This window comes from Protomyctophum parallelum (assembly GCF_964188405.1).
Source record: "Protomyctophum parallelum genome assembly, chromosome: 9".
Classification (NCBI taxonomy): domain Eukaryota; kingdom Metazoa; phylum Chordata; class Actinopteri; order Myctophiformes; family Myctophidae; genus Protomyctophum; species Protomyctophum parallelum.
The window spans coordinates 29,019,773-29,043,255 of record NC_139706.1 but is presented as its reverse complement, the minus strand read 5'-3'; the positions used below and the strand labels follow the sequence as shown (position 1 = coordinate 29,043,255).

General features: G+C 42.5%; 1 protein-coding gene across 1 annotated transcript; it reads left to right on the top strand.

Annotated features, from left to right (window-relative positions):
- prpf8 (pre-mRNA processing factor 8) lies at positions 1 to 23,483 on the top strand. The gene is made up of 43 exons (XM_083773665.1): positions 1 to 155; positions 834 to 957; positions 1,249 to 1,417; positions 1,551 to 1,715; positions 1,890 to 2,108; positions 2,397 to 2,609; positions 3,610 to 3,735; positions 4,072 to 4,177; positions 4,663 to 4,853; positions 5,207 to 5,326; positions 6,278 to 6,467; positions 6,752 to 6,871; positions 7,209 to 7,343; positions 7,482 to 7,611; positions 7,748 to 7,944; positions 8,120 to 8,326; positions 8,648 to 8,811; positions 8,934 to 9,060; positions 9,506 to 9,698; positions 10,001 to 10,188; positions 10,419 to 10,657; positions 10,823 to 10,969; positions 11,629 to 11,839; positions 12,022 to 12,138; positions 12,269 to 12,516; positions 12,745 to 12,924; positions 13,922 to 14,057; positions 14,492 to 14,661; positions 15,363 to 15,492; positions 15,657 to 15,803; positions 16,050 to 16,210; positions 16,429 to 16,620; positions 17,022 to 17,259; positions 17,624 to 17,752; positions 18,278 to 18,391; positions 18,509 to 18,682; positions 18,944 to 19,137; positions 19,324 to 19,563; positions 19,871 to 20,012; positions 20,353 to 20,493; positions 21,234 to 21,373; positions 22,264 to 22,466; positions 22,846 to 23,483. The coding sequence occupies exons 2-43, from the start codon at positions 846 to 848 to the stop codon at positions 22,998 to 23,000; spliced, it is 7,020 nt and encodes a 2,339-aa protein (XP_083629791.1). The 5' UTR covers positions 1 to 155; positions 834 to 845; the 3' UTR covers positions 23,001 to 23,483.

Genomic DNA, 23,483 nt, shown 5'->3' with positions numbered 1-23,483 from the left:
GCACGCGTGCTGGTCGTTAGCTGTGCGTAGTGCGTACTGCTGTTCAAGGAACGCACTGTTCCTCAAAGCGGGGAAAAGACAACTCTACTTTGTTCAAATAAATGACCAAGGACCGAGGCTACCGACGCCATTAAGTAATTGCCGTGGAGGAGGAGGTAACTGGTTGCGTTTAGGAGCTGTTATAACAGTCCCTACATGGAGTTTATTTGTGCGTTTTTGTTCATGCTAAGGTTAGCTTAGCAACTCCATTCAGTCTCGGCCTGGCTGCTTAGAGCAACCACAGGCTAGCTAGATTAATTTAACCAAAACACAGTGTATATAACGTGGACGAGAGTACGATATATGATGGACTAATTGTCCACGTGTGCAATATTAATGGACTTGGTGCTTTAGATTAACGTGTAGTGTCTTTTAAATTAGTTGTACGCTAATGACCAGTCTTCTTTGTTGATGTGTGCAGTAGCACTGCACGCTTGTGAGTTGTGACTGACCAACTACATTATTCATTGTTCATTCATCTCTTTGATTGATTTATTAACAGTTTGCAGAATTACAGTACATTTCAAGTACAACTCAATACAAAAACTGTTAACAGTGAGTGTACGACACCATAAAGCATTTCACTTGTTTACAATAGGGCCCACCATTTTCAATTCATCAAAACATTTAGAGACGTACGAATATACACAACTAAGCTAATTAGGCTATATGGTGATAACACTGAGAGCATTTGGTTTTCATTGCATTAACATACATGATATTGACACTGGCACATCATTTACACCATTTTTATTGCAAATGCTGTGTTTGTGTTTTGCTCTGTTGCTTTTTAGTCGTGAGGCGCCATGGCATCTACCTTTCCCTATAATAGAGGGGTCCCCGGGGGGATGCCCCCAGGCATACCTCTTTCAGTACAGGCCCCAGATTACATGTCTGAAGAAAAGCTGCAAGAGAAAGGTATGTATGAGTTTTAGCCTCAAATATAGTTAGTTTAATAAAAATCCACTGTCAAGATGTTATGAGCTACTTTCTGTCAAGAAATTTCAGTGTTGGAGTTTGGAAGCGCTTGTTTCAATAATGAAAAGTCCTGCTGCCGCCTGCATTATGTGCAATTTCAATGTAGAGTGATTTCCAATGAGCATTTCCTTTTTGATATGTGTATGAAAACGGTTTGCCGTTTTAACAGCAAATTTTGTAGCTTTAAATCGTACTATTTGACATGTCTGTCTATTGTTAATTGCTCTTTAGCAAGGAAATGGCAGCAGTTGCAGGCAAAGCGCTACTCTGAAAAGAGAAAGTTTGGCTTTGTGGATGCCCAGAAGGAGGACATGCCTCCAGAACATGTCCGGAAGATCATTAGGGACCATGGAGACATGACTAACAGGAAGTTTCGGCATGACAAGAGGGTCTACCTTGGGTGAGCATGAATGTCTTGCAACCGAGTGTGTCAAAACTAAAAGTATTCATGTTCCTTTTAAGATCAATGTGGTGTTGTTTTGTATGTCTTGGCTGTAAAGCTGCCCAAAATCAGTAAAAACTATTTTTTTCAGTGCGTTGAAGTACATGCCTCATGCGGTGCTGAAGCTGCTGGAGAACATGCCTATGCCCTGGGAGCAGATCCGAGATGTGCCTGTGCTCTACCACATTACAGGAGCCATCTCCTTTGTCAATGAAATCCCTTGGGTCATAGAGCCTGTCTACATTGCCCAGTGGGGGTAAGGCCGCCAGTTATAATAGTAATATCTTTGTGTAATTAGGCTTTTGCCTGTGATGGTTGAATTGCACAAAAAGTTATGAGAGAAAAGGCTTCAAATATCTCTAGGAAAACTGTCATACGTTTAAAACAAAGATTTCCATTGCTCTTTCTAATGTGCTTTTCCCTAACCCAGTGCCATGTGGATCATGATGCGTCGTGAAAAACGTGACCGCCGGCACTTCAAACGAATGCGCTTTCCCCCGTTCGACGATGAGGAGCCGCCACTCGACTACGCTGATAACATCCTGGATGTGGAGCCATTGGAGGCCATTCAGATGGAACTAGACAATGAGGAAGATATTTCGGTGTCTGAATGGTTCTATGAGCACCAGCCACTCAAAGACGCCACCAAGTAAATCCTGCTTTGACACCCTAGGAGCTAACTTATACTTTGTTGCATGACTCAATTAAAAACCCCTGCAATGTGACAAAGTATAAATTCGGCTTAAGACAAACATTTCATTTGTTTCTTAGTGACTCCTACCTTTGCTAAAATTAATAGAAGTAATCATTTAAAAGTTTCTAAAGCAACATGTTAAAAGGCAAATTAAGAGAGGAATTGATAGTAACAAGCATGACGACAATTGGAATTTAATTTAATTTAAGCGAGATTGTAACCTGTTCCAATCTTGCTCCTAAGGTATGTGAATGGCACCACCTACCGTCGCTGGCAGTTCACCCTACCTATGATGTCCACGTTGTACCGCCTGGCCAACCAGCTACTGACTGACCTGGTGGACTACAACTACTTCTACTTGTTTGACCTCAAGGCCTTCTTCACCTCCAAGGCCCTCAACATGGCCATTCCCGGGGGACCAAAGTTTGAGCCCCTTGTCAGAGACGTCAACCTCCAGTAAGGAACATCTACCAGTAATGGAAGATGGCGTCATTATTAATGACCATAGCTGCAGCCATAGTATATCGTAGATAAATTGAGACTTTCTTTTAGACTTTGCATTGGTATTATAGTTTGTTCAAGTATATCAAACATACTTTATCATTGTTATCAGACATACTTGAATCATGCTAGTCATTGTTGGCCAAGCATCATTGCGCTATATGTTTGAATTTAATTTAATTTAATTAATCTTTTCTCAGGGGACTATTTTCTGCTAGATTTCTCAAATCATCACTAAAACAAATTAAAATGCAACACGCTACAAAACCGGCATGGTCCTTTTAGAAGATCTCTACTATGTTACATGTGCTGTCTGTTGATTTGTATTACTATAAACAATTTTCAGGGCTTTTTTGTTTAATCTGATTCTGAATCAATTGTTCAATCAATGGTGAGGAAGTTGTTCTGACAACTTCCCAGTAGATATTGTGTCTCGAGAGCTCGTCCTCAAAAGCTATGGAAAAACGTGGATGATGCATTTTATGCATGCTCACGTTTATAGTATATTTTAACAATCCTAAACTTTTTTTATTAGCAGTGTACGCTGTTTGTCCTCTTATTACATTTGCAATTATATTTTTTCATTTATATGTAAACGGCATGTTATTAGTTCATTGAGCTTTCTACTTTGACCCTCTAATTAATCCCATCTCTCACAGACACTGTCAAAGTAAGCCTGCCTATATTTACTGTCCTCCTACAAAGGCGCATTTGCATTGGTCAGCTTGCCTATGCGTAAGAACGGGAGGAATATTATAATGAATGGTCTTTTTTTGTTGTGCCTACAGCACTTGCAGTTGGCCTGTGAACATTCAGACATATTTTATTATCATTAATATACTTCCGTTAGTTAGTGGTTGTGGGTGGAGCATACATTTGCAATTATATATTTAATTTATCTTTTAACACCATGTTAGTAGTTGTACTAAGTTCATTGACATCTCTCATTCCACAGGGATGAAGATTGGAATGAGTTCAATGACATCAACAAGATCATCATCAGACAGCCTATTAGGACGGAGTACAAGATTGCCTTCCCGTACCTGTACAACAACCTGCCCCACCACGTCCACCTTACCTGGTCAGAGAAACTCCATTAGACTTTGTTGAATGAATATGCACTATTTTGCTGGACCTATTTGTTTCTTGAGGCAGAATTAGTTTTTGATTATGATATTTTGAAGGTATCTGCACAGGTTGTTGTGAATGGGAAATGATACCTTGGTGTGACGCCTCAATCTCAAGGCATGCTGTTGTAAAATGTGTTTTTGTGTATATGTAATGCTATTGCAAACCATTCAGTCTATAATAATCCATTACAGCCACACTGTTGCACCTCAAGGTTGGGATAAAATAACTGTATGCGAAATACCTGCATTCTGCAACTATTAACTGTAAGAAATGTGTGCCTCTGCAGGTACCATACACCCAACGTGGTGTTTATCAAGACTGAGGATCCAGATCTGCCAGCTTTCTACTTTGACCCTCTGATTAATCCCATCTCTCACAGACACTCTGTCAAAGTAAGCCTGCCTATATTGTGCAGCTGAATTTACTGTCCTCCTACAAAGGCGCATTTGCATTGGTCAGCTTGCCTATGCGTAAGAACTGGAGGAATATTATAATGAATGGTCTTTTTTGTTGTGCCTGCAGCATTTGCAGTTGGCCTGTGAACATTCAGACATATTTTATCATTAATATACTTCTGTTAGTTGGTGGTTGTGGGAGAAGGACATGGCTATAACCTTTGGGGCGGCAGTGGCTCAGGGGTAGAGTGACCGGATGGGAACCACAAGGTTCCCAGTTCGAACCCGGGCTCCCCCAGAGTTAGTGTTGAAGTGTCCTTGAGCAAGACTCTGAACCCCTAATTGCTCCCGATGTGCAGGTTGGTGCCTTGCATGGTTTCCTCCAGCATAGATGTGTGTGTGAATGGGTGAATGTAATGCACATCTCTGTAAAACCATATCACCTCACCATAACCTTGCAAACTCATGTTCCAACCACTCAGAGTCAGGAGCCCTTGCCTGAAGATGATGAGGAGTTTGAATTGCCAGAGTATGTGGAGCCCTTCCTCAAGGAGACTCCGCTCTACACAGACCATACTGCCAATGGCATCGCCCTGCTCTGGGCCCCACGTCCCTTCAACCTACGCTCTGGACGGACCAGGCGTGCCATTGACATCCCTCTCATCAAGAACTGGTGAGCATGTTGAACCAGATGTGATGCACAATCAAATGGAGCTTAAAACACAACCAGAAACATTTAGCAACTGAAACAAATGGTTGAACATGCTTAGTAATACCTTTTTTTTTTGTAATGTTTCTTTTGTGACTATTGCCTTTATTTTATATTTTTTTTATAGAGGGATAGACAGTAGGCTGACAGGAAATGGGGAGAGAGATAAGGGGGGGGGTGACATGCCGTAAAGGCCGTCGGGATCAGGAGTCGAACCCGCGGCACACTGCCAGACTGGACTACAAGGTGCCTGGAGCCACGGCCTAGGCAGTAATTCCTATTTTAAATAAAAATTAACTGTGAATTTTACTTAACAGGTACCGTGAGCATTGTCCAGCTGGCCAGCCTGTGAAGGTGCGTGTGTCTTACCAGAAGTTGCTCAAGTACTACGTGCTCAATGCCCTTAAACATAGACCACCCAAAGCACAGAAGAAACGGTGAGTGTTTTATAGCATTTATATGTTAACAGCATGTTATTAGTTCATTGAGCTTTCTACTTTGACCCTCCTGATTAATCCAATCCCATAGTCCCCTACCCCTGACAGTCTAGTCGCCCTTAAGGCATGTCTCCTGGACATAAATAGTTGGATGTCCCAAAACTTTCTCCAGCTCAACGCAAATAAAACCGAAATAGTTCTCTTTGGCCCTCCAAGCGACACCGACATCCTAAAAAACAGCCTAGCAGACATGGCTATGAACATCACACCGGTAGCCAAAAACCTTGGGGTTTTCATTGACTCAGGCCTTAGCTTTGACACCCAAATAAAGAAAACCGTACAAGCATGCTTCTCCCAATTAAGAAGCATAGCTAAAATCAAGCCATTTTTAACAGTCCCCGACCTTGAAAAAGTTATTCATGCATTCATCACATCACGCTTAGATTATTGTAACTCACTATACACAGGCCTAACCCATAAATCCATTTCCCGCTTACAACTTGTCCAAAACGCTGCCACCAGACTCCTGACAAACACCAGGAAACGGGACCACATCACTCCGGTCCTGGCTACACTTCACTGGCTCCCTGTTGTTTTTAGAATTGATTTTAAAATCCTTTTATTAACATTTAAGGTACAAATGGGCCAGGCACCCCAATATCTTGCTGATCTCCTACACCCCTATAACCCTCCCCGTATCCTTAGGTCCTCAGACGGGGCTCTCCTAAAGGTTCCCGAGAAATTTCATCGTGTAAACAAGGGAGAACAAGCCTTCTCTGTCCGTGCCCCTAAAATTTGGAACACACTCCCCATAAACCAAAATTGGAGATTTGTGCGTCTTTGTTCCCAAACGGCACAATAATTTACTATCAACAGCTAAAGGTTGGACAGGGAGGCATTAAGAAGTATTATACTCTTTTTCTTCTTAATGTGTTTTTGATTTGTTTCCAGGTATCTTTTCCGTTCCTTCAAGGCCACCAAGTTCTTCCAGTCCACAAAGCTGGACTGGGTGGAAGTGGGTCTGCAGGTGTGCCGACAGGGCTACAACATGCTGAATCTGCTCATCCACAGAAAGAATCTCAACTACCTGCATCTCGACTACAACTTTAACCTGAAGCCAGTCAAGACGCTCACCACTAAGGTACATCTGCCATGGCAGTCTAGCCACACATTATAACGGAGAGCATTGCAGTAGTTACATTTGAGTGACCGCTGATGATTGAGTTGAATGTAAAATTCCAGTGATGCCTTGACAGCTAATTGGCAATATACCTATGTTGCTCTGAATCTGACCTATTTTCTTGCATTACTTATCTGACAGACACTATGCACATATTGACATAAATCACATAATTTAGCCTTTAGAGAATGATGTTCACGATATCATCTGCTTGACAATGTTTTGTCTGTGTTCCTGGCCTCTAGGAGCGTAAGAAGTCGAGATTCGGAAATGCTTTCCACTTGTGCAGAGAGGTGCTACGTCTCAGCAAGCTGGTGGTTGACAGCCACGTGCAGTACAGACTGGGAAATGTTGACGCATTCCAGGTAGGAACTAGATCCTTATTATACAGTAGGACCAATCATCCTGTAGTGGACAGTGGACACCAACACCTGCAAAGGACACTTTTTTTCCCTTTTTCTGCTGTTACAATCATGCAGCATTACAATCTGTGAATGAGTCTTATGCCAGCGTTTGTATTAAATTCAATGGTTCACTGCCAGTGTTAACTCGTTATTTCACACTTTTTATTGATTATGTGCACTCTCAAATGGCGGTTAAATACCTCCGATAATGAATCATCAGAATGGCAAAATGTAACTGTTACGGTAGCCATGATCATACACATTCTTTTAAATAACTTTGCCCATATGTATATTGTAGTTGTCTGATGGGCTGCAGTACATCTTTGCCCATGTGGGCCAGCTGACCGGCATGTACCGCTACAAGTACAAGCTGATGAGACAAATCCGCATGTGCAAAGACCTCAAGCACCTCATCTACTACCGCTTCAACACCGTGAGTACATTGACAGAATAAATGTTATAACATTTATAACTTCATAACAGTGAAGTTATAGAAAGGACACATTTTCCACCATTGAGAACATCTCATTATACTTAACACTAATTTAAGTGTGTATGTATCTTTGACTAGGGTCCTGTGGGTAAAGGTCCAGGCTGTGGCTTTTGGGCCCCTGGCTGGAGGGTGTGGCTGTTCTTCATGCGAGGCATCACTCCGCTGTTGGAAAGGTGGCTGGGCAATCTGCTGGCCAGGCAGTTTGAAGGTCTGCATACCACCATCCCTGCTATTCCCCCAGTGCTTGTGCACAATTCACAAATAGTTTAAATGTAATTTCAGAGCCTTGCCAATGTAACCGATTTCTAACAACGATTTCTTCACGATATCTTTAACACTGACAGGGCGTCATTCAAAGGGTGTGGCTAAAACTGTGACCAAGCAGCGCGTGGAGTCCCACTTTGATCTGGAGCTGCGTGCGGCCGTGATGCACGACATCCTGGACATGATGCCTGAAGGCATCAAGCAGAACAAGGCCAGAACCATCCTGCAGCACCTGAGCGAGTCTTGGAGATGCTGGAAAGCAAACATCCCCTGGAAGGTCAGCCTTGTAGAACTCACTAAGCTTACAGTTTTTATTTGCCAGTAAATTAAAGTAAAGCACTTAAAGAGCACAGAGCAGTGCTTAAAGTATTTGTATAGATGCAATTTAATTCACTGACGAGGTTTTTATTTGAGTCAGTGATGTACCTTCTTCATGGGATTTTCTATTGAAGGTGCCTGGCTTGCCCACCCCAATTGAGAACATGATTCTGCGCTACGTGAAGGCCAAGGCTGACTGGTGGACCAACACTGCCCACTACAACCGTGAACGAATCCGCCGTGGGGCCACTGTGGACAAGACCGTGTGCAAAAAGAACCTGGGGAGACTGACCCGTCTCTACCTAAAGGCAGAGCAGGAGAGACAGCACAACTACCTGAAGGTATTGCTGTTGTCCACTAGAGGGCAGCTCTTACTGCTCGTTTTAATGACCACTTAAAGCTGCAATCCAATCCTGCAATAATGGACAGGTGTTGCATGAAGATCGAATCTTAATTTATCCTCTGCACGAGTATGTCTATTAATAAAATATGCTTAGAAGGCCCAAGTAATAGCCTGCATCTAAATATTTGTATATTAATTCATTAACATTAATTATAAGCAGTGGAAATTGGTATCATTAAGTCCCGCATCCCAACTCTTCAGATCGGTCACCTATACTTATCTTTTTATTTTTTAACAAGTGATGTGTCGTTGTCAATAGGATGGTCCCTACATCACAGCTGAAGAGGCTGTTGCCATCTACACCACCACCGTGCACTGGCTGGAGAGCCGTCGCTTCTCTCCCATCCCCTTTCCCCCACTCTCATACAAACATGACACCAAGCTGCTCATCCTGGCCCTGGAGAGGCTCAAGGAGGCTTACAGGTAACGGCATTCAGTGCTACATTCATTCAAGATGAAGATTTATCTGTTTTATCTGCTAACATCAAAGAATTCCACATTGGGTGAAATTACATTGTTTATTTCCTTGATTTTCTTTTGGTCAGTGTGAAGTCACGTCTGAACCAGTCTCAGAGAGAGGAGCTGGGTCTGATAGAGCAGGCCTACGACAACCCCCACGAGGCCCTGTCTAGGATCAAACGTCACCTGCTCACCCAGAGAGCTTTCAAAGAGGTCAGCAACACCCTAAAACACATCTTATTGACCCAAAGCCTATATGTTGTTTCACCTTTCAATCCTGGAAAGCATCCGAGTCATTTTAGATGTTGCTGCATATAGCAACATTTCTTTTTTATTGTTAAAGTTGTTCAGAAAACGTAGGTTAGGCTTTGGACCTGGCCTCAGGTCTAAATGGGTAAACTAAATTAACTGTCTTGGTTATAAAAGCATAGAAGTTGGGGAAAATGAATAGCAGTACATTAGTGACACTTCCTTTGCAACTAATTATCCTACCCTAACCTTGTTATTTCAGCCCAAACGGGCACAAAAAAGTAGAATTTATGCAGCCTTAAATGGGTATCGACATTCAGTTCTAAGTAGGAACCAAATTTAGCTAACCAACCCTTTCTTTACACTGCCATCCATCTCAGTCGGTGTGCCCTATTCCTATTGTCTCCAGGTGGGTATTGAGTTCATGGACCTCTACAGCCACCTGGTCCCAGTGTACGACGTGGAGCCCCTGGAGAAAATTACAGACGCCTACCTCGACCAATACCTGTGGTACGAGGCGGACAAGAGGCGACTCTTTCCTCCCTGGATCAAACCTGCCGACACGGAGCCTCCACCACTGCTGGTCTATAAGTGGTGTCAAGGTGAGGCATCTGTCTGCGCTTCTCATGAAGTCAGAGCTATAAAAGAAGGTTACTGTCCTCCTACAAAGGCGCATTTGCATTGGTCAGCTTGCCTATGCGTAAGAACTGGAGGAATATTAAAATGAATGTAGCTTGCGCCTACAGCATTTGCAGTTGGCCTGTGAACATTCAGACATATTGTATGGGTATTTGTCTTGTCATCTGTGGTTTTGGGTGGAGGGCAGTGACAGTGAGATCAATAACTGATGAGCGACTAACGAGTAGTAAAGTGAGTATTACCCAAATGACATTTTATTTTCCAGGCATCAACAACTTGCAGGATGTGTGGGAGACGATGGAGGGTGAATGTAACGTGATGTTGGAGTCCCGCTATGAGAAGATGTACGAGAAGATTGATCTGACGCTGCTTAACAGACTGCTGCGTCTCATTGTGGACCACAACATTGCTGACTACATGACTGCCAAGAACAACGTGGTCATCAATTACAAGGTCGGCCAAACGCATATTAAAGATGTGTTTTCAGTTTTCACTAGCGTTAAGTTAGTTGAAACAAAAAGCATGATAAAGAAACGTTCTATTGATTTGTTTAGCATTAGACCAAAAGTGATGGTTATTGATTTGAACTTCATCAACAAAACAGTATATAAACTGAAATTACAAATGAAGACGTTGCTTACTGTTTTTATAAATATATTATTCTCTCTCTCCTCCACATCCAGGACATGAACCACACCAACTCCTATGGCATCATCCGAGGCCTTCAGTTTGCCTCGTTCATTGTACAGTACTATGGCCTGGTGATGGACCTGCTGGTGCTGGGCCTACACCGTGCCAGTGAGATGGCTGGCCCCCCTCAGATGCCCAATGACTTCCTCAGCTTCCAGGACACGGTGACGGAGAGCGCTCATCCCATTCGTTTATACTGCCGATACATCGACCGCATCCACATCTTCTTCAGGTGCTGAGTCACAAATTACATACAAATAAGTGTAGCTTGCGGCCTGTTGACAAATTTGTCTCGCTTACAGTCTGTAGTTTCTGCTTTATGACTAAAGAATGGATTTTAAAGAAAAATTTATATAATGTTCAAATGGTAAATGATGTGTAATGTGTGTGTGCGCAGGTTCTCAGCTGATGAGGCCAGGGACTTGATTCAGAGGTACCTCACAGAGCACCCTGATCCCAACAATGAGAACATTGTTGGCTACAACAACAAGAAGTGCTGGCCACGTGACGCTCGCATGAGATTGATGAAGCACGATGTCAACCTGTGAGTTATGCCTCTGGATATTATCCGCTATATCTTTTTAATTTAGGCCATTTTAGCTTTATTTGTTGATGGAGAATGTAAAGAGTAGATAGACAGGAAACCAATGATAGAGCGAAGGGAGACATGGCAGACATGATATTTAAATTGAGGTTCTTGCAACTCTCAAGGAGCATATTGTCGCTGTAGGACCGAAGCCATGCATCTCTATATTTAAACTTTCTGTATGCCCTACTTTGATGTAAAGGTCCAGAGCCACGGTAGCAAAACTGTAGATCTGCTATTTTTGAAAGCATTTTTAAAAGCAAAGTGGTTAGGTCTGTCTGTGGCCTTTATAAATATTTAACCAGTGAAAAGAGCCTGTGACAAAAAACTACATTGGATGCTTTAGAATACATGGTTCTTGTTAAGACCCTGAGAGGTCTGCCCAACAGCGACCATAATTAGGGTCTGCACTGACTGACTGCACCACCAGGCACTCCTCGACATGTTCAAACTCTTCCGTGTTACTGTTATACTTTTGTAATTACTGATCAAATGTGACTTTGACAGTCGAGCATGCTTTCCCATTCAAACACTGGTTTATTGGTCTGTTCTGTTGATCAGTCGTAACTCATCAATGTGGAATAATAGTTGTCTGTTTTGCCTTCCATTCATCTCAGTGGTCGTGCTGTGTTCTGGGACATCAAGAATCGTCTACCCCGCTCAGTGACTACAATCCAGTGGGAGAACAGCTTTGTGTCGGTCTACAGCAAGGACAACCCCAACCTGCTCTTCAACATGTGTGGCTTCGAGTGCCGCATCCTTCCCAAGTGCCGCACCAGCTATGAAGAGTTTACCCACAAGGACGGCGTGTGGAACCTGCAAAATGAGGCAAGGATGCACTGAAGAAACCCAATTGGGTCAAAAAGATTGTGTTTCCACTTTCCAGACTAGTGGTGTTGTATAGCATTTCTGGCACAGTTGCACACACTTCATTTTTTACTTGATGCAAAGAATGGATGTACTGGTTGTACAAGTCCTCATTCTGTTTTTGTTTTTTTCCTTCTGTATAGGTAACCAAAGAACGGACAGCTCAGTGTTTCCTGCGTGTGGATGATGAATCCATGCAGCGCTTCCACAACAGAGTGCGGCAGATCCTCATGGCTTCAGGATCCACTACATTTACAAAGGTCAGCTAGGAGCCTTTTGTGGACAAAACATAAGTCTTAAATAACCCTGCCACAATGGTGAAATTAATTTAATAACTGAAGTAATTTAGATAAATAACCAGTCGGCATAATTTCTAATCATGTTCTCCAGATTGTGAACAAGTGGAACACAGCACTGATTGGCCTGATGACATACTTCCGTGAGGCGGTGGTCAACACACAGGAGCTCCTAGATCTGCTGGTCAAGTGTGAGAACAAGATCCAGACTCGTATCAAGATTGGCCTCAACTCTAAAATGCCCAGTAGATTCCCCCCTGTGGTGTTTTACACCCCCAAAGAGCTGGGCGGTCTGGGCATGTTGTCCATGGGTCACGTGCTCATCCCCCAGTCCGACTTACGGTAAGACAAGAGTTGGAGATGGTGGTAGTCTTGTGCTTTAACAAGTGTGATACTAGGCTTTTCAGTTTCTATTGGCTGTTTAATCGAATCTCAGACTTATGTTAATTTTAAGAGCTTTGGAAATTGGCCTTTAAACCAAGATATAGTTATGGAATAGTAATAGAAAGCAGTGTAGATGGGCGATTTCTGTTGTACAATCGAGTATAAATCAGGATGTTTTCCTACCAGGTGGTCCAAACAGACGGATGTGGGCATCACTCACTTCCGTTCGGGTATGAGCCACGAGGAGGACCAGCTGATCCCTAACCTGTATCGTTACATTCAACCCTGGGAGAGTGAGTTCATTGACTCCCAGAGGGTGTGGGCAGAGTATGCCCTCAAGAGGCAGGAGGCCATTGCCCAGAACAGGTAATTCTTCAAACATCTAGTGGATTCAGTGTAAATCAGTGATTCCCAACCTTTTTTTAATCCCAAGATCTAAATCCAAGAGCCACACACAATCTACTCTTAACTTTTTCTCTTCTTTCTACGTTTATAATCTAAGCTAAAGGTGCTGTCTACGTACATGTCCGTAGACAACCCACATACTCATATATGAAAGTGGCGACCGGCAATTTACCTTTTAGCATTGCTCCGGTTACTATGGAGAGCCTCCGTCCCCACCAGCTATGGGATTTTTAAATCCAGCTCCAGCTTTCAACGCACTGTATCTCTAAAGCTTCGAGCACTGTCCATGGGGTGAGCCGCCACGCATCCCGACGATCGCGTAAATCATTTGAGTTTGTATCGCATCGCTGAGCACATGTAACTGTTTGTAATGCTAGATAAGTTGTATGAGCTACGGATAACGATGACTGTGCTCACAACAACAGCCCCCACCTCACTGAATAACCAGGAAATGAAACGAGGAGCGTAGAGTGAGAGCGGACGTGTTGGCATACGTTAAGTGTGCTTATGCTACCACCTAGCGCCAGTAATAAAGTTAAGGCGATTTTGACTTTACCACCCCCAAACGCACACTGACAGCAGAATGCATTCACACACACCCCTATTGTTAGTGTGATGCCTGTGCTTACATCTAGGAGTGCTGAGAAGTATGAGCTGTAGTTTCAGACATTTATTATTCATGATTTCTATTTGTGAAAAGGCCATCTCGGATGGTTATGTAGAAAAAAGTAGTCATCCGCTCTCAGTGTCAGTCGAGGCTGCTTATCTGTTTTTGAGCCAAATTTGCTAACACTTTGCTTGGTGATGATTTATTTCCATGTCGGGTTCAAACAATGCCAACTGTACTTTTTTTTTTCATTCTTCTTTTCTACCTTCCCTCATTTCTAATTCCCTTTGTCACTCAACCAGAACAGTTGATACTATAAAGTGTAATATCAGCGTGTCTTTTGTATCCCAGGCGTCTGACCCTGGAGGACTTGGAGGACTCATGGGACAGAGGGATCCCTCGTATCAACACTCTGTTCCAGAAGGACAGACACACACTGGCCTACGACAAGGGCTGGAGAGTCCGGACTGACTTCAAACAGTACCAGGTAAACACAGGCAGCGATTAGATGGTTGTTTAGTGAAATAGTTCTTTAATTTAACTTAAATGTTTAATTTTAAAAACAGACAGTCCTTCAGTGATGTTATGCAATTTCTACTTTTTTGTTCAATAACGATTGGGGTCGGTCAGCTCACCGAAATGTCATGAATTATTTTAGCAATAGTCATATTTTGAATATGTTGTGCCTCGTTCCCTTATGTTCTGCTGCATTTAATGTTGAACTTTTAGTTGTTCCTTTGAGGCAGTAGAGAATTGGGAAACTGAGGGCTGAGAGGTGGTAGGACATGCAACATCCACTATTGAACTGAGGACATTCCATTTATCTGGGTTGTAGAACTCTCTCCAGCCATCTGCTGGCATGCCCTGTCACTTTTCTTTGTTTTATTATTGCAATTTATTAACGTATGATTATTTGTACAGGTCCTGAAGCAAAATCCATTCTGGTGGACCCACCAAAGACACGACGGCAAGCTGTGGAACTTGAACAATTATCGTACAGACATGATCCAGGCCCTGGGTGGTGTGGAGGGCATCCTTGAACACACACTTTTCAAAGGCACTTACTTCCCAACCTGGGAGGGTCTTTTCTGGTAAGATGGCCTTTTTAACTGTTACTGTTTTTATTAGGCATTTTGTATATGACATAACTTCAGAATATCATTGACAGATAATGAGTAATTAAGTGATATAAAATGAAAAAAATAATAGTGACGCGTAGTGTAAATGTTCCAAATACAATGCATAATAAAAAAGGTATATAAATGTGATAAACAAGAAAAAACAGTTAAACAGTGACAAATGTGAACAGACAAACAAAACAAAGACAACAGGACAGACAGTCTTGCTCTCAAACTTTCCTCAAAACATCAACTCAAACATTTTGATGAGATGGGGAAATGTTTGTTATTATACAGCAAAATCCCTAATAAAACCTCAAACTGGTTGGGCAGTATATCACATAATAAAATATGAAGGATATATTCTAATGAACAAAATTCTAAAATCTGTATTTAATTTCTTTAAAAAAGTCAAGGCAAAATATCTGTTAACCTCTGTAATTGAGAAGTCATATGAAGATATGCGTAAATAACAACTTTATGACCCTGAGGGAAATTCAGGATAACACAGAGGCACACTGTCACATTAGATCATTGAAGAGAATGAAGACGTTTTTAGAAAATATTACAGTATCACTTTTATTGACATTTCTCCCACAAATGTAGAGATATCAGTTTTGTATTGCTTGAACCAGAGTTACTGTAACCTCATCCTCTGACACCCTGTTCTCCAGGGAGAAGGCCAGTGGATTTGAGGAATCCATGAAGTGGAAGAAGCTGACCAATGCCCAGAGGTCTGGTCTGAATCAGATCCCCAACCGTCGATTCACACTCTGGTGGTCTCCCACCATCAACAGAGCCAATGTAAGTACAGATATCACCCTACAAAGCTGTCCGACTTCACAAATGGACGTGGAGTGACAGGAGCTTTATATGCAGCCAGTAACACTAGTTGTGGGGTGGGGTGGCTTGGAAGAGGGGGTAAAAAATGTCAGAAATGAAAATAACAGCTTAATTTCTCTTCCTAGGTGTACGTAGGCTTCCAGGTGCAGCTTGACCTAACGGGGATCTTCATGCACGGCAAGATCCCCACGCTGAAGATCTCCCTCATTCAGATCTTCAGGGCTCACTTGTGGCAGAAGATCCATGAGAGCATTGTTATGGATCTCTGTCAGGTATGCAGGTTTTCACCTTATCACCGACTACTTTAGAGGTTTATCAGATAAGCCGGTTCCCACTATAGTACTGTCTTAAGTAGTAAAAAAACCAATTCATAATCCATTTGAAATCTAAGGGGCTAGTTTAAATTATTAAAACATTGTAAAGATTACAGTCTTGGACAAGCAAGTACACGTTATTTAAAGTATTTGAGCTGTACCCATTCAGCTACATTATTAAAACCACTGTTATTGCGTGTTCAGGTCTTTGACCAAGAGTTGGATGCCCTGGAGATTGAGACGGTACAGAAGGAAACAATCCACCCCAGGAAGTCCTACAAGATGAACTCTTCCTGTGCTGACATCCTCCTCTTCGCTTCCTACAAGTGGAACGTCTCTCGGCCTTCACTGCTCGCCGATTCCAAGTATGTCTTCGGGAGATAATGTTACGTTTGACATTATAGATCAGTTAAAGAAGTGTCATTTGAAAGTGTCGTCTTGAGCCCTGGTCATGAATATGTTTGACATTGGTGTTTTTACACCAGGTGTTGGCACTGTAAAGTTTTGGTAGTAATTTTGAAAGCATTATATAATTTCTCCCACAATATTTGTGCTTATTTCAAACATAATGCTCTGCCTACAGGGACGTGATGGACAGCACCACCACACAGAAGTACTGGATTGACATCCAGCTGCGCTGGGGTGACTACGACTCGCACGACATCGAGCGTTATGCTCGGGCTAAGTTCTTGGACTACACCACAGACAACATGAGTATCTACCCTTCCCCGACTGGGGTGCTCATTGCCATCGACCTGGCCTACAACTTGCACAGGTTAGTGACACTGCTCACATGGTTACGTAACCATAATCCAATCCCACTATATTATTATTTCTTGCCTGACTGTTGTACTGTTGAGTTAATAACTGCCGATCTGATGCAAATTGGTTTCTTATTGTTGTGAATCTACCTTGCAGTCACAAGTTTTTCTTTCTATGAGAACAGCATGTTAATTAACCTACGTATTAACACATCAGCATGTCAGAGTTCACACTTGCTTGCTGCTTTTTATTACATGAGTGTGAACATCTGTAACACCATAGCTCAAACTGTGAGAAGGTTTATTCCCTTAAAGTTTCACAAAATTCCCTTCTCTAGTTACTTTGCTGACAAATGACAGACACAAAACATAACCAAAATTGAGTATTGACAGTCTCTAATCTCTCCCTATTAAGTGCCTATGGTAATTGGTTTCCTGGAGGCAAGCCACTCATCCAGCAGGCCATGGCCAAAATCATGAAGGCCAACCCTGCCCTGTACGTGCTGAGGGAACGCATCCGCAAGGGTCTCCAGCTGTACTCCTCAGAGCCCACTGAGCCCTACCTGTCCTCGCAGAACTATGGCGAGCTGTTCTCCAACCAGATCATCTGGTTCGTAGATGACACCAATGTCTACCGAGTCACCATCCACAAGGTGAGAAAACGCTTTCTAAATTCTGAAAAGTATGTGTGTACCGTAATACAGTTTTTCTGGAATGCGGCCATGGGAATGTTTGTTTATTAAACAAACTATAAGGCTGGCACGACACATCCACTAAAAACTAGGTGCAGGATTGAGGAGGTCAGAATCCCTAAAGAATAAAGTCTGCACACTGCGCTATGCTCCAAAGCTTTAAAATGTAATGGTTCCTTTACACCATCACTGGATGTGAGCATGTGACGTTTCGATGCTTCATCATCAGACTTTTTGAATGTTTTATTTATTACTACTTTATAAAGACAGTTGATATGCTAAATAGTTTTGTTTAATCATGTATTTTCTATCTCTCTCTCCTCAGACCTTTGAGGGTAACTTGACCACCAAGCCCATCAACGGTGCCATCTTCATCTTCAACCCCAGGACAGGCCAGCTCTTCCTCAAGATCATCCACACCTCTGTATGGGCTGGGCAGAAACGTCTGGGACAGGTACTTCATAGCCAGGGTGGATTATTGTCTTGCTTTAACGATATTACACTTATACTTATCAATTTGATTCTCTCAATACCAAATATTATATTTGGCCAAACAATAAGCTTGTACAGTGAAACTTATTTTTGTGTTAGCTTTATATAAACAGTATATTCTTGATATTAAGACTTTTTGTTTCAATAATGTTGAATATTTGCAGTATAACATCAGGAAAGGTTAGATATTGTTCCACAAAACAAATCTTTAAATACTTAATGGAAAAACATTACATAGCCTTAATTTTTTGCGTGGCATTAACAACTTCAGATATCTATAACATCATTAGTGATTGTTTAGGAGGAACATAAAAAGTCTTACCCCCACAAAAAAAACATTTAACTAGAAGACAATTTCAGAATGAATGTATTTGTGAATAAAAGGCCATTCAGTCTGAATCAGGCTAGTTGTGGGGTTGTTTTGGCTGTAACCAACACCGTCATCCCTGACTCAGCTGAAGTACTTGAACTCCCTCTGTCTCTGTAGCTGGCCAAATGGAAGACAGCTGAAGAGGTGGCTGCTCTGATTCGATCCCTCCCTGTGGAAGAGCAGCCCAAGCAGATCATTGTGACCAGGAAGGGCATGCTTGACCCACTTGAGGTGAGACTTGGACATGCCAACATGTTCTGTCCTGATTAGCAGCTCTGTATGCATTCATGATAGTCCAATCTGCATTCATTGATTGCATGTCTAATGCATTGTATGTTACCTCTCTAGGTCCACTTGCTGGATTTCCCCAACATTGTGATCAAAGGGTCAGAGCTGCAGCTGCCTTTCCAGGCCTGTCTGAAAGTGGAGAAGTTTGGAGACTTGATCCTGAAGGCTACTGAGCCCCAGATGGTACTCTTCAACCTCTACGATGACTGGCTCAAGACCATCTCCTCATACACCGTGAGTCACACTCACACTGCCCAGTGCCCATGCTAGATTAAGATTCATGTGGAGTTAAATGGGCTTCTGGTTATTGTGTATTTAAGTGACACAATTTAGATGTATATTCTGTTGACGGTACAAGAAGCAATTCAGAGCCAAAACAAATATAACCTCTTTTTTCTAACCCCAAGTCATAAATCCTCCCCAAACCTCGATTTTCAATTATTTATTTTCATCTTGTGTAATTAGTGTGTCTGCTGTGTTCTCCTTCGTGTGTAGGCCTTCTCCCGTCTCATCCTAATCCTGAGAGCCCTCCATGTCAACAACGATCGAGCCAAGGTGATCCTGAAGCCTGATAAAACCACCATCACCGAGCCCCACCACATCTGGCCCACGCTCACTGACGAGGAGTGGATCAAGGTGGAGGTGCAGCTCAAAGACCTGATCCTGGCTGACTACGGCAAGAAGAACAAGTGAGTAGTAGACCCACTGTAGGTTGAAGGTTTAGCGGAGCATGTGTATTTTAACTGCCTCTGACTGCCTTGTCTGTCAGTGATAACTTGGACCATTTTAGAACTTGCACCAATTTAGGATTGATGGTCAAAGCACTAGCTCAAAGTTCAAACATATGCTTATACGTCACTCTCCGCTCTCTCCAGTGTGAATGTGGCCTCCCTCACCCAGTCGGAGATCCGTGACATCATCCTGGGTATGGAGATCTCTGCTCCGTCACAGCAGCGCCAGCAGATTGCTGAGATTGAGAAGCAGACAAAGGAGCAGTCACAGCTGACAGCCACACAGACGCGCACTGTCAACAAACACGGGGATGAGATCATCACCTCAACAACCTCCAACTATGAGACGCAGACCTTCTCCTCCAAGACCGAATGGAGGGTCAGGTATGCCACAATAATTAGTTGAGCCATGAAGCAGTTGCAAAACTACTGTGATGAGGCCGTCTGTGTATCATGTGTGTGTAATGTATACTGGAATAATGGGGGGGTTCGAGCTTAAGTTAAGGCTGGTCTGGTGCGTCTCAAGAGCAGGACTTCTAAGGCATGATGGAAGAAGGCACTGGAGCAAACTCCATTGAAGCCTTTATTTTATGAACCGGATCCAAGCAGATAATCGTGATGTCGACAGATACATTTCTATTTTACATGATCTGTTTCTGTCTAACTCAAGTGATTCTTGCGCCTCCCACAGAGCAATCTCAGCTGCCAATCTCCACCTGAGGACGAATCACATCTATGTGTCATCTGATGACATCAAGGAGACAGGATACACATACATTCTGCCCAAGAATGTCCTCAAGAAGTTCATCTGCATCTCAGATCTGCGAGCACAGGTGTTTATCTGAAATTATTTCATTGCATTGAAATGATATTGTTATATTGAAATTATTACTACGTAATTATGTACTTTGCTCTGTCTTTGTATTCTACTACTGGTAGACAACTGCAGACTTTTCACATTTTTACAGAATCTTGTATGGAGTTGTATGGCTTTGTGCTCAGATGTTCCATGCATGGTTGCATAGACCACAATTGTGTCATATCGCCCGTGGATACTGCACAGACCATGCATGCAGCATGAATCATGGCTCTTGATGCTAACAGTTGGTGACAGAGTTGTGAATGTGAAACCAATATGCTTGTATCGATGAGTGTGATCTTTTGTCCTTCCAGATTGCAGGCTACCTGTATGGCACAAGCCCACCAGACAACCCCCAGGTGAAGGAGATCCGCTGTATCGTCATGGTGCCCCAGTGGGGGACCCATCAGACTGTGCACCTGCCCAACCAGCTGCCTGGACATGAGTACCTTAAAGTAAGACTGAACGTATATATTTCCACATCACTTAAACATTTTTTATTTATAGTCCAGGCCTCCTCGTATGGTGCGTCTGTATCTTGGGCTCCATTACAGGGGAGGCAAGCTTCTGCGTGTGTCGCAGAAGGGGACATTTGGTAGGCCAATCAGAGACGCTTGCTTTGGCAATGTAAACGTTCGTTTTCTCATGCCAATAAAGCTTTTTTGAATTGATAAGTCCCGGAAATGACCTGCTGTGATTGGCCAGTAGTCATTTTGAGTGGCAGCGTGTATTTTCTGCACGTCCGCCTTCCCTGCGATGCAGGGCGCTCCAATGAACGGTGAATGAGGTATCTAGGTTATTAAGGGGCGCCTCTTTTCATCATACATAAACATCAGCGACTTCTTACTGACAGTTGAGAGTTGAAAGCCTCCTATAACATATCAACGTTTTTGTTACACAATGTTGATGATGCAAAATTGTCACTAACTAACTCTAACTAACTTATAGTGTTTAATGTTTGTGTTGTCTGAACACAAACATTGACAATGAATGTCATATGTGTCTGAGCAAATCGGTGGGAAACCTTGGCCAATAATGGACCACCATTCTTTATGATGATATACGATGATTAGAGCGCCCCTCACTTCACACAGGTGTGAAGTGGCTAGGGCAGTGTATCAAGCAACACTTGACAGATCAGGAAACACTGTTCACCCTGCAATGCCTCACGTTTCCCATCGTCCCCCATTACCAGGAAATGGAGCCCCTTGGCTGGATCCACACTCAGCCCAACGAGTCCCCTCAGCTGTCACCACAGGACGTCACTTCACATGCCAAGATCATGGCTGACAACCCTGCCTGGGATGGAGAGAAGACCATCATCATTACCTGCAGGTAAGACCCCTTTGACCTCTTAAACTTGATATTCTTCACTTGCCTAAAAGAGAGGCTATTTTTATTTGCAGCAACTGGTGTCTGATATGTATGATATTGGAGTCATATTTCTACTGGTATGAAATGAAAGCACTCACTCTGGGCATTATCATAGTCTCTAAATGGCAATATTTACAATACATTACCACCCATATTGACAGAACATCTCTATTTAGTAGGGATGCACCGAAAGGGAAATTCTTGGCCAATACCGAATATAGGAAACAGTTGGCCGAAAACCGAATACCGAATAGCCGAATACATCTTTGTTGTAAAGCTACCTGATTATGGCAAAAGACATGATTATGGATTTTCATAATCGATTCATCGGGCGATTATTTAAACGATTAATCGGATTATGGCACATTTTTGCAATTACCTTAAAAAAAATGCTTCAAGTTATTGTAGGCATGTTGTAACTAACAATAAAGACAAAATTAATATTTTACCCCCTTTTTTATACAATTTGATTATATATATATTCGGCCTATTTGAGCCGAAACCGAATAGGCCGAAAATACATTTTAAGCCATTTTCGGCCGAATATTTTAGGTTGCCGAATTTTCGTTGCATCCCTACTATTTAGGCTGTTCTCCCATGATGCATTTTGTGGGGGCTGGTCTGACCGCCATTACATCAGCTTGATATTTTATACAGTGAACAAGGACAATGTTACAGCTACTGAGGTAGTGGCTAAAAAACAGGAGATAGGGGTTCAAGATTTCACATTCAATCAATTGTCCTCCAGGAACTTTTCAGCACAGCTTTGATTACATTTCCTAGACACACAGAACACTCTGTATTAATGTCTGCTAAAGGAGCTAGCTTTAATGTGAATGCTGTTTTTTCAGCTTCACCCCCGGGTCCTGCACACTGACCGCCTACAAGCTGACACCCAGTGGTTATGAGTGGGGTCGGCAGAACACAGACAAGGGAAATAACCCCAAGGGCTACCTACCGTCCCATTACGAGAGGGTGCAGATGCTGCTCTCTGATCGCTTCCTGGGTTTCTTCATGGTTCCTGGCCAGGTCTCCTGGAACTACAACTTCATGGGTCAGTACAGTACCCACAGTTTCTGCTTACAGATTAATGAATTATGTTATGGCTTATAGCATTTTTTTTTTTTTTTTTTTACAGCATTCACTTCTTCTGTTTACATAAATACATTTGCTTCATGAGTATAAGGCTCTGCCTCTACTGTAATGGATGGAAGTATTGATCGATTTATGATAATTTTACGAACTATAGACGGACTCAACATAGGTTCTCAGCATAGCTTCTCTGTGGATCCGTCTTCACTCTGAGCATCAGTGGTTAATCTAATAACCATAAAACTAGACGTCATTTGACATGTTTCAGAATGTAACCAAAGTCAACAGCATATCATGTTGATTGCCCATTGCATTCCTAATATCTTTCCAACTGCCTACAGGTGTGCGCCATGACCCCAACATGAAGTATGACCTCCAGTTGTCCAACCCCAAGGAGTTCTACCATGAAGTTCACCGGCCATCACACTTCCTGAACTTTGCCTCACTGCAGGAGGGTGAAATCTACAACGCAGACCGTGAGGATATGTATGGCTGAGTCTTTTTTTGAAGAAAGGTCTATGTGAGTCATGTAGAGCCAGCCCAGTTCAGGCATTGTAATATTTCTACTGAGCAGATGTAAGTGCTACAGATATTGATGTTTGAAATTTGTATGTGAACACTTAAGATTGTTAAAATGCGGATGTTTTCTACTTTCTTTTTGTTTACCCCATGATTCCCCAGTCCATCCCTTAACTATTTGTCCATTAAGGTTTCTGCATGAAAACACATTCTGCAATTTATTTCTGTAGCTTCTGATGCATCACAGCTTACATGTATGTAAGTACTGAGTAGTCAAAGTATACAGTTATCTGTAATGTTTGATTATTGAATTTATTTTCAAAAGATGAAATTCTGTTACCCCTTTAGGAATGAAAGTACAAGTCAAAATCCTTTTGTCATTCCAGCAGTCATCCCCACTTATTGTACTGTATCAAGAAATATTGTAGTTTGAGTTTGAATAAAGATCTTTTATAAATAA